This window comes from Erinaceus europaeus, chromosome 3 (genome assembly GCF_950295315.1).
Source record: "Erinaceus europaeus chromosome 3, mEriEur2.1, whole genome shotgun sequence".
NCBI classification, from domain to species: Eukaryota; Metazoa; Chordata; class Mammalia; order Eulipotyphla; family Erinaceidae; genus Erinaceus; species Erinaceus europaeus.
This window is the reverse complement of record NC_080164.1, coordinates 68,023,166-68,035,222: the sequence shown is the minus strand read 5'-3', so window position 1 is coordinate 68,035,222 and position 12,057 is coordinate 68,023,166. Positions and strand designations below refer to the sequence as shown.

The 12,057-nt window shown below is 38.5% G+C and overlaps 1 protein-coding gene across 3 annotated transcripts in view; it reads left to right on the top strand.

Moving 5' to 3' along the window:
* Positions 1-12,057, top strand: part of IL18R1 (interleukin 18 receptor 1) — a 68,111-nt gene that overhangs the window by 27,605 nt on the left and 28,449 nt on the right. For all 3 annotated transcript variants that reach the window (XM_060187390.1, XM_060187389.1, XM_060187391.1), the window contains 2 exons: positions 3,358-3,586; positions 10,697-10,862. In XM_060187390.1, the coding sequence (XP_060043373.1) occupies positions 3,358-3,586; positions 10,697-10,862 (395 nt within the window). The remainder of the gene's footprint in view (positions 1-3,357; positions 3,587-10,696; positions 10,863-12,057) is intronic.

Genomic DNA, 12,057 nt, shown 5'->3' with positions numbered 1-12,057 from the left:
TCTGATAGCAAGGGAGCTATGTAAAGGGAACTATGAAAATAAAAGGGTGAATCACTGCTAAATATGGCATAAAAGATGCTTATCAGTCAGGAGGTATAAAAGAATCCAGACACAAAAGAGCACACGCTGCATGATCTACATACATTGCTATATATGTGATATCTTTAAACAGCAAAATAACATTTTAATGTGTTACCATCCTTTTGGACATCAACTAAATACCGACATGCACATGTGCTGCATCTTCTATGTTGAAGTACTAAAATTTAACAGAGATTCTAGGAGTGGAGGCAGCAGTGCACAAAGACCTGGACTCAAGCCCAAGTCCCCACCTACTGGGGGAAGCTTCACGAGTGGTGAAGCAGTGGCGCAGGTGTCCCTCTTTCTCCCTCTCTATCTTGCCTTCCCTCTTAATTTGTTTATCTATTTAAAAGGGGCTGACTGGTGAATTCATCACTGAGTCCCAGTCATAACCCTAGTGATGATAAAAAAAAATTTAATAATGACTCTGCAGTAAATGAAAGTTTGGTCCCCATGAATTTTTGTGCTTTGCAGTGGATTTGATATGTTTTCAAAGAATGCTTCTACCATTTGAACTTTCGCTCTTTATTTTGCACTTAACAAAACTGAATGACAGCCAGACTGTTGTTTTGCAAAATGAATGATAACAATTGAAAGGTATTTCCCCAAGCCCTCAGAGAAATGTTTTACTCAATTCAAACAGCCACATTCTGGAAATTTGGTGGAAGGATACCCTGGAGCTACTGACAGACAGGATTCAACAAATGTTCATTAAACACCTACCCTGAACCTTCAAAAATGCAAAAAGAAGGGAACAAAAACGTTGCCTAGTGGTACATCCTGCTAAGCACACATAGTACCAGGTACAAGAACCTGGGTTCAAGCCCCTGTTCCCCACCTGTAGTGGGGATACTTCATGAGCAGTGAAGCAGGTCTTCAGTTGTCTTTCTTTCTCTCTCCCTCTATGTCTCCCCACCCCCTCTTAATTTCTGTCTGTCCTATCAAATAAAATAGAAAAAATAATAATTAATAAACACAAAAAAATGGCTGTCAGGAGCAGTAGATTTGTAGTGTAGGCACCAAGCCCCAGCAATAACCCTGGAGCCAAAAAAAAAGGAAATAAAATAAAGAAAGAAAGAATTTTAATTAACAATAAGTATATATAAAATTAATTGAATAAAAAAGTATAAAACTTAGGCTCTGAAGACAAAAATATTGCTGAAAGAAATTAAAGATGATTTAAATAAAATGGAAAGTTATCTCTTATTTTTGGATCATAAGACTTAATGTTCTTTTTTGAGATACAGTGTATTTTTTTATCTTTATCTATTGGGTAGGGACAGGTATAAATTGAGAAGAAAGAGGAGATAGAGAGGGAAGGACATGAAAAAAAACAAAGAAAAGAAAACATTGCCTAGTTGGAATGGCCAGATAAATTTCCAGAGTCAGAATTCAGAATCTGGATTATTATTGAAAGAAAGCGAAGTAGAAGGAGTGAGAAGAGAGGAAGAGAGTGAATGTGGGAGGGGAGAGGGAGAAAGGTTTCCCACTCAGAGGTAAAATTCTTGCAGTCAACCTTATCACAGCCTGGGGGTCTAGGGGCAGGGAGAGGTAGATTAACCAAAGTCAGGATGGGTAAGACGTCTCAAGATGGAGATGAAAAACTCTCAAATCTCCAAGTTTCCTGTTTTGTTTTCTGTGGAGATTCTTTTTTTTTTTTTTAATTTTTTATTTAAGAAAGGATTAATGAACAAAAACATAAGGTAGGAGGGGTACAACTCCACACAATTCCCACCACCCAATCTCCATAACCCACCCCCTCCCATGATAGCTTTCCCATTCTCTAGCCCTCTGGGAGCATGGACCCAGGGTCGTTGAGGGTTGCAGAAGGTAGAAGGTCTGGCATCTGTAATTGCTTCCCCCCTGAACATGGGCGTTGACTGGTCGGTCCATACTCCCAGTCTGCCTCTATCTTTCCCTAGTAAGGTGTGTCTCTGGGGAAACTGAACTCCAGGACACATTGGTGGGGTCTTCAATCCAGGGAAGCCTGGCCAGCATCCTGGTGGCATATGGAACCTGGTGATTGAAAAGAGAGTTAACATATGAAGCCAAACAATTTGTTGAGCAATCATGGATCCCAAGCTTGGAATAGTGGAGAGGAAGTGTTAGGGAGGTACTCACTGCAAACTCTAGTGTACTTCTGCTTTCAGGTATATATTTTGCAGTAGTTTATGGGTACGTGTGAACATAAGCTCTCTCTCACAGAAACTGGTGTATATCTAGGTTTTGGGACTTTGTTGGAAAGTGAACCACCTGAGATGAAATTAGAGTGTACTATAAAAGGAAAGGTCTCACCCAAGTAATGAAGCTGAAGGGTTGTCATTCCACACATGAAGTCTCTGGACACAGTCTGAGGTGAAGCATGTTGAGGTGGCAATCGTTGCGTTGGTTAGGTTGTGATCGGCAGATGCAATATTATTTGGTTTGGATTGGGAGATGCATACGGGAAAGTGGGCCCTGTCCAAGGGTTCCAGGACTGGGGGAAGTAGGGGCTCTATAGTGGAGATGTGAGGTTCCTGCTGTCTTAGGGTTCCAAATGACAATCGATAGTTAATGTTATCATCACATTATTTGGTAATTGGGTTAACTTTGAAAAGTCCTTTTGTTATGGTTTGCTGTACAGTATCCAGTATCTTGTATATAGCTGTGCTATTGGATGCTTCTAATCTACTTGGTCTAGGCTTTTGAGAGAGTCCGCATATCAAATACACAGCCTATATTATTTTTATTTTTATTATTATTATTATTATCTTTTTATATATTAAAAAGATTCAGTTTGTGTTTTGAGACATACAATTGATTTTCCCCCTGTCATATTAATTAACTACTGATTTATATGTCTACATTTTGCTAGGAGTGTACATAAACACCATTCCCACCACCAAAGGACTGTGGAGATTCTTTAGCTAGGGTTATTTTGGGGTAGGTGTGGTAACACTGTCATTTCTATTGGGTAAGATTTTCTTTTAAAGATTGTAGACTGTATTCATCTGTCCCTTAGCTATGGTGGGTTAAGAGCTGGTGCCTGCCTTGTTTTGGGAGAAAGTGCTTGAAGTTTTTTGTTGTATTTTGTTTTGAAAGTTTCTTGGTTTTGGGAAGTTTTTCCTACTGCATCTTAGTTTGGAAAGATCTATTTTTAAAAATAAGAGAATAGAAACACTGAGATTTCTTCAATTTTTTTTTTTTTACTAACCAAACATCTTTACCTACTATATTAAGTTGGGGGGAGGGGAAGCTTACCTTTATTCTTACAATTTTTTTTCTGATCTTTTTAAGAGTATTGCATTTCACGTAATTCTGTTAATGCAATTGAAGGAGAATGTTTCCACCTGAGCTATTGTCTAGATTCAACTAGCCATAACCATTCAACAACCCCCATAAAATGGTATAAGAATGCCACCGAGCTAAGCTCCAACAGTTCAACCAGAATTATTGCCCATAATAATAATTTGGAGTTTTGGCCAATTGAGTTGGATGACAGTGGAGTTTATGAACTTCACACTGGGTGAGTATGCCTTCTTTTTTGTGTATGTACATTTTGTAGCACTTTGGACTTTGTTCAGCAGTTTGAGAGGTTCATATGTTCTCTCTCGTACTCTTACAAGATAAAAAGCTTTATTATTGAACAGTCAATTAAATTAAATTGTCTTGCAGTTATTTTCTTAGTGATGCTAATGTTATTTTCTACTTAGGTACCTTCTCCAAAGGTAAGTGAAAATTGATTGAATGTTATTCATTTTATTTTTAAATATTTATTTATTCTTTTACTTGTGTGTGTGAGGAGGGATGGAGAGAGAGAAAGACAGACAGAGAGAGGGAAGAAACACAGAGCATCCTGCTAGCATTTGTAGTGCCTGGTATCAAGTCTGAAGTTCACACATGTAAGTCCTGCTTACTCCCCACTGAGCCATCTCTCTGACTGTTGAAATTCATTTTTAAATATAATTGGTATTGTTTTCTAGAGTTGCTGGTCTGATAAAATAAATGACTAGAGTTTCATAATGTTATGAAACTGTAGTGAAGAAGGACAATGCTTTCTTCATGGGGAGAGGAACTGGAATCGGTATAGATACATCCTAGGGGTTTGTTGAGAAGCAGGTGATAGTAATAGTGAAGGCTATATGTGGCAAGCGTTGCAAACTTTCTACCACCAACAGTGAGAGAGAGGAACACAGGCAGGACTTTAATATAGCCCTGGAGTTTTCCAGGATATTCATGATCAAGAATTCTAAATTCTATGAAATAGGAGCAACTAACAGAAGGTGTCAATGGCTATTATTGATTTCATTCTCTTTATATTTCATTCTCTTTACATTTTATTTGGCTATTTGAAATAGCTGGAGCAAGAAAATCATCTATGTGATTGTGAGAACCTGATGATATGATAGTTATCTCATACTTTTTTGATCTTTTGTTTATGCATATGCCTGTATGGATAGATGATTTATTTGTATCGAGATTTGAGAGTGACTTGTAGCTCATAGCTCAAGTTCAGGTATGTAGTGATGGTGGGCTGTCAGATATAGTAGATTTATTTTATGAGAGCTTCTGGAGTGAGGTCTGATTCTCCTGTTAAGAGCAGAGTATGACATAATAGTAAAATATCAAGTGGTTTTACACAAAATTAGGTCATTTGGGTCTGTTTTTATAGAAACTAGAGTCAGAAAGAAAGTGAAAAATTCTCTTTTGTTAACCTTTTTTTCTTCTTTTGTCATCAGTATGGCTTCACCACTGTGGCTCAATTTTTTCAGACAGAAATGAACACTAAAAAGCATGTACAGAAATACTATAATCAAGTTTAGGCTGACAAGTTCCAAGATTAGCATAGCGAGGGACTTTAGAAGAGTTAACTCGAACTTCTGAAATCCCTTCTCTGAATGACTAGGACTGAATCTTGTAACCAAAATGGACTTGCACCTTGGGTGGCCCAGGGATTGTCTGGGTCTGAGTTCCTCCTAACACTTCTCCTCATGCAGTACCTTGGAGGTAGAGCTATTCGTTTTAGATATTAGAAGTTGAAGACAGTAGAAATAGAGCACAATACATTCTGATAAAGTGGAAATATGCACATGCCATATTCTTTACAAACAACAGTATAAAGACCCAGGAACGTGTTTTTGAAGATAGAGACATAAAGGCAGAGAGAGAATGAAAGAGAAAAGAAAGAAACTCGGGGAGGATTCTGGTATGAACACACTCGTTTATTGGGGGATAGGTTTAGGTTGATATAGAAGGCTAGACAAAGAACAGTTTTCACATATGTCAGAATTCACAGGTTTCTTAAAGGTCAGCATGTCCCTCTGGCAGGGGGCTGGTATGACAAGAGTTGATACATAAAGATCAATACAATTAGTCTCCTGATGCAGGCATTTAATTATCCAAAGGCATTTGAGAGAATAGGGGTTGAACCAGTAAGGTGAAATAGAGAAGGAAGAACAAGGCTTTAAAGACATCAAAAGGGCTACAGGAAATAAGGTCTTGGGGGGCTTTTCACTTGTCCAGTGTTAGGAGTGTGTGACAGGATGTACTCTTACTTTGTGACCAAAAGGTGAAGTGGAACGTGTGAACTTTGAGTAAGTGTAACCATTTGGCTGACAGTAGGGGAGAAGGGAAATAGGCTCTTTGTGGATTTCAGGAGTCTTACAGAGGGAAAGCTGAGTCTGATAGACTTTTGTCTCTTTGCTCATCTCTATGGAGAGAGGCTAACAAGAGAGGTGTCTTTTCAGACCTCCATCTGTGAAGATGGGGGGAGCTTCCTTAAGCACTACCAAACTTCCACATAGTCCCACACCAGAAATGTATTTCTGTCCAGCTCAGTGAGGCTGAAGTCAGGGGGCCATTACAAACACACTTGAGAAAAAAAGACTACCAATAGGATTCCAAATTCTTTTCAAAGTCCACACAGCTGTAATATTTTCCATGACTACTAATTTTATCATCTCCCCCATAAAAACTTCACCCTGCCTAGCTCTGGCCAGTCATGTATAAATTCATACCCAAGGGAAAGAACCAGTATTGTATTGTGCAAAGCACTCCTAACTTTTAGGATTTAAAAGGCCCTGTTGACTTACCTGATGTGACCTTATTTGGGTCTTCTCCCTTTTTTGTTTTGTGAGTCTGGCTAAAGGTTTGTCGATTTTGTTTATTCTTTTGAAGAACCAACATTTACTTTCGTTGATCTTTTGTATGGTTTTCCTATTCTCAATGTTATTGATTTCTCCCCTAACTTAGTGATTTCTGTCCTTCTCGTTGCTTTAGGGTTCCTTTGTTGTTCTTCTTCTAGGTCTTTAAGATGTGCAATCAGGCTGTTTATTTATGCTTTTTCTTGTTTCCTAATGTGTGCTTCTATAGCTATGAATTTCCCTCTTAGGACTGCTTTAGCTGTGACCCAAATATTTTGATAGATTGTGTCTTCATTTTCATTGAACTCTCAAAACATTTTGATTTCTTCCTTGATTTCCTCTTTGACTCACAGGTTGTTAAGAAGTATACTGTTGAGCTTCCACATTTTGGGACTGTTACTAATCTTTTGTTGATTGTTAAGTGTTAGTTTAATTCCACTGTGGTCTGAGAAGATGCTTGGGAGAATTTCAATGCTCTTGAATTGGCTGATGCTGTCTTTGTGGCCTAATATATGGTCTATCCTTGAGAATGACCCATGTGGATTTGAGTAAAATGTGTATTCCAGTTTCTTTGGATACACATTTTCAGAATGACTCTGAAAATGTCCAATAGTTCTAGTTTACCTATCTTTTCATTTAGCTCCCTTATGTCTTTATTGATTTTCTGCTTGGATGATCTGTCAAGTTGAGAGAGTGGGGTGTTGAAGTCCCCTACTATGATTGTGTTACTGTTAATATATTGCTGTAGCTCTTTCAGTAGAAGTTTGATGTATTTAGATGGCTTTTCATTGGGTGCATAGATGTTAAGAATAGTTAAGTCCTCTTGATTGACTGACCCTCTGAGCATTAAGTAGTGTCCATTCCTATCTTTTTAAATCTTATCTATTTTAAAGTCTGTCATGTCAGATTTGAGAATAGCTGCTCCTGCCCTTTTTTTGGGGGGGCCATTGGCTTGTATGATAGTTTTCCATCCTTTCACTTTAAGTCTGTGTTTGTCTTGTTGAGTCAGGTGGGTTTCCTGTAAACAGCATATCGTTGGGTTGTGTTTTCTGATCCATCTTCCTACTCTGTGTCTTTTAATAGGTGAATTCAGGCCATTGACATTTATTGATATCAAAGATTGAAGATATTTTAATGCCATTCTTGTAGAGTTTTAGAGTGTTTTGATATATGTCCTATTTGTGGTGGTCTGGTTGTTTGTTTATAGGAGACCTTTCAGAACTTCTTTCAGGGCAGGCTTGGTGATGGTTTCTTCCTTCAACTGTTGCTTGTCTGAGAAGGTTTTGATGCCTCCATCTAGTCTGAATGACAGTCTAGCAGGATATAGTATTCTTGGCTGAAAGCCTTTCTCATTGAGCACTCGATAGATATCTTGCCATTCTCTTCTGGCCTGTAGTGTTTGTATGGAGAAGTCTGCTGCTAATCTTATGGGTTTTCCTTTGTAGGTGACTCTTTGTTTTTCTCTTGCAGCCTTGAGGATCCTTTCTTTATCCTTATTCCTTTCCATTCTAAGTATGACATGTCTTGGTGTCTTTAGGTCTGGGTTAATTCTGTTTGGGACCCTCTGGGCTTCTCAAATTTTTATGTCTTTGATGTTGTCTAGACCAGAGAAGTTTTCAGCTACTATGGCCTGGAAAATGCTTTCTTCCTCTCCTTCTCTTTCTTCCTCTGGTATGCCAATAATGTGCATATTGCTTCTTTTGAAGTCATCCCATAGGACTCTGTTGTTGTTTTCAGCATCTCTTAATCTCTTTTTGAGATCTCTTAATTCTTTTTTAGTTGTCTCTAATTCATCCTCAATCTTGCTAATTCTGTCTTTAGCCTCATAGATTCTATTCTCTCTGCCCTCTACTGTTTTCTGGAGTTCATCTATTTTGTTGCCCTGCTCTGATACTGTTTTAGCTTGTTCAGCTAGTTGCATTCTTAGCTCAGAGATTTCAGCTTTCAGCTCTCTAATAACCATGAGATAATTAGTATTTTCTTCCATATTCTCATTTGTTGTTACTGCATTTCTGATTACAATTTTTTCAAATTCTTTACTCACTCCTGTTATTTCCTTAGCTAATGTTTGGATGTTGAACTCATTATTTTGTGCTTTACCCTCTGGAGGACTTTTAGCTGGACTCTTGTACTGGTTCGATTCTCCAATATTTTTTCTTGTTGTTTTAACCATTTTATATATTATGTTATGAGTTCCCTTTATCAGTACTTTTCAAATTATTGATCACTATTGCCTGGATTGACTTGTGTCTAAGTAAGTTAATTAAAGGGTTCACAGTGGTGGAAGTTAACAGTTATTTCAATCCCTGAGTTGGAGCTCAGTGGTTTAAAAGCCTTTCTTTTTTTTTTTTCCTTCCCTGTAGGCTATGGGAGCCTGAGGGCTTTTAAACTATCAATAGGCTTCTTAGCTTAATCACTGACTCCTGACCAAGAGATAAAGCAGGGTGTGGCAGAGATAATCCAGTGACTATGCAAAGAAACTTTCACAGCCCCTCAGCTATGCCACTGAGGTATAGGTCTTCTGAGTTTCCTAGTTAGATCTCTGTCCCCTGGTGTCCCTTCCTGTCGCTGCTCCAGATTCTGAAGGTAGTAGCAATGGAGACTCAGAGTTGCACTTGGTGAGTCTCTGGGGAGTCCTCTCCTCCCTTAAGTTGTCCCCTTGTTGGTGGAGCAGACTGGAGGTGGTGTCTCAACAGATAAACTGCTGAACTGTTAGCAGTCACTTAATCTCTCCTTAGGCCCCTCTCTCCTCTCTGTCACCAGCCACATGTGTTTGTACTCACCGGTGATTTACTGGTGATTTACTGGGTTCCTGTGGTCATTCTAGTCCTGTCTTGTTTCGGTCCGGGTGGTCTCCTTTGGTATTCCTAGTTGATCTGGGAAAGGAGAGGAGAGGAGAGAAAGCGATCTGCTGCTTGTAGCTCCGCCTCATATTTTCATTTTTAAGCTTACTTTTGAAAAGCACCTTTTTCTCTTCTGATTAGTAATTTCTAACCAAAAAGAACAAGATCTTTTCAAAGGTGCAATTAACCAGAAGAGAGTCACTCCAGAGTCAATATTAAGAAAAGAGAATTAGAATAAACAGCTCTTAAAATATACAACCTAGGGGTTCTGATGACAGTGTGTGTACCCAGTCAATCCCACATGTCACCAGGTACAAGGATATGAGTTTAAGTCCCCACCTATAGGAGGAGAGCTTCACAAGCAGCGAAGCAGTGCTTCAGGTCTCTCTCTCCTCCACTCACTCTATTTCTCACTGTCTCTAGTGAAAAGGGCCGGGGGATGGCCACAAAGTGTGGTGGGTTTGTCCTGGAGGCACCAAACCTAGTGACAACCCTGGTAGAAAATAAAGTAAAATAAAACCCAAGATCAGGGAACTCAGTGGTAGAGCACAGTACTTGTAAGCCTGATGCCTCAGGTTAAATACCCCAGTACCTCATATGCCAGAGCTGAGCAGTGCCTTAGTTTGTCTCTGATACTCTCTTTCTCATTAAAATAAATGAATCCTTTAAAAAGGAAATATAAAATCCAATGTGTCTATATAAATATTTAGAAAACAAGTCTAAGATTTTGAAATCATCACTACTCTCTAATCCTGGGCTATGAGTCTCTACACTAGTTTGTCTACAAAGATCACTAAAGCTTTAAACACACATACCCTACTGGATATGGTATATTATACAGTTAAAACAGAAAGGCCTATCTTTGTATGTTTGATCTCCCCATAATATTTGTTTAACTTCTCACTGCACTGAGACAAAAAGAGGAAAAGTGTTACTTGGACATCAGTGAATGAATCTCTATTGCAAACTAAGGTAACATGTTTCTTTGAATTAATGACTAGCAGCACAATTCGTAATAGCTAAAACCTGGAAACAACCCAGGTGCCCAACAACAGATGAATAGCTGAGAAAGTTGTGGTATATATACACAATGGAATACTACACAGCTATGAAGAACAATGAACCCACCTTCTCTGACCCATCTTGAATGGAGCTAGAAAGAATTATGTTCAGTGAGCTAAGTTAGAAAGACAAAGACAAGTATGGGATGATCCCACTCATATACAAAAGTTGAGAAAGAAGAACAGAAAGGGAAACTCAAAGCAGGATTTGACTGAGTTTGGAGTAGGGCACCAAAGTAAAAAATATCTGGGTTAAGGGTGAGGGTAGATGTTTGGCTTCACTGGGGTGAGGGGGATGGGGGGAGTATGGGGTGGGACACAGTCTTTTGGTGGTGGAAACGGCGTTTATATACATTCCTATTAACTTGTAGTCATATAAATCACTACTTGATTAATATGAGAGGGGAAAAATTGACTGAATGTCTCAAAATTTTAAGGCACAGTCCATAGGCTGAGTGTTTAAAATGTTAACTCTCTTAAAAACTTAAGACCAGGAGAACAGAAGCAGTGGGTGGACTAATGACTAAAAGATTTTATTTACAAAGTGCTTATACTAGCTACTAAATTTCTTTAAACCTTTATTCCATAGAAACAATATTTTGGAAATCACAATAAATGTCTTCAGAAAAAGTGAAAACAGCTGTTATACTGAGATGCATGTAACAAGTCAGTCTGTGGAAGTTGGTAACGCTTTGAACATAAACTGTAAATATGATTACGATGGAATACAGAATAACAGGACAGTATTGTATAAGGTAACATTTTTTAAGTATTTCAAGACTTGATTTAGAAAAAAAAAAAAAACAAGATTCCAAAATTACAAAATAAAGTTATTGTGACTATGGTGTATTATAATATAGAAGTAAGGTAACTTCACACAGCACAGGGACTTATCTGAGCCAATCTCCTCCCCCCAGAGTTGCCAGAATGAGCTCCTATATACAATTCCTATCTTATGTTAAGTGTATCTCATATTAAATGATAAAGGTTTCTTCTCACTGCCATCTATACTTAACTTCTGCTATGTGTGTGTGTGTGTGTGTGTTTATTTTTCTGAACATGTGAGTTGACTTTATAAATTTGGAAGACATAAAAATGAGTAATAAATATAACACAAATTGCCCATATTTTTTAATCCTCTTCTGTTTAAACATGCTATTTAAGAACGAGTATATATTATTACCTATTGCCTTTTTTAAATAGGAGAATAATGACTTACCATAAATACAGTTTTCTATACATGTGTAAAATTTCTCAATTTTCTGCAAGACACTCTCACTCCTAGCCTAGCTCTTCCTCCACTATCATACACCAGGACCCAAACCACCCAAACCTAGTCCCAGTTCTACTTTGTGTTTCCTTTCTCTGCTATTTCTTTTTTTGTAACTATCTTTATTTAGTTATTGGATAGAGACAGTCAGAAATTGAGAGGGAAGGGGGTGATAGAGAGGGAGAGACAGACAGACAGCTGCAACACTGCTTCACCACTTGCAAAGCTTTCCCCCTGCAGGTGGGGACCAGAGGCTCAAACCTGGGTCCTTGTGTGCTGCAACATGTGTGCTCAACCAGGTGCACCACCACCCAGCCCCCTGTTCTTATTTCTTTTTTTAATATTTATTTATTCCCTTTTGTTGCACTTGTTTTTTTATTATTGTAGTTATTATTGTTGTTATTGATGTCATCATTGTTGGATAAGACAGAGAGAAATGGAGAGAGGAGGGGAAGACAGAGAGGGGGAGAGAAAGATAGACACACCTGCAGACCTGCTTCTCCGCTTGTGAAGTGACTCACCTGCAGGTGGGGAACCAGGGGCTCGAACCGAGATTCTTAGGCTGGTCCTTGCATTTTGCACCACCTGCACTTAACCCACTGCGCTACTGCCCGACTCCCCTGTTCTTATTTCTTAGCTTCTGTCCATAAATGAGATCATCCCATGTTCATCCTTCTCTT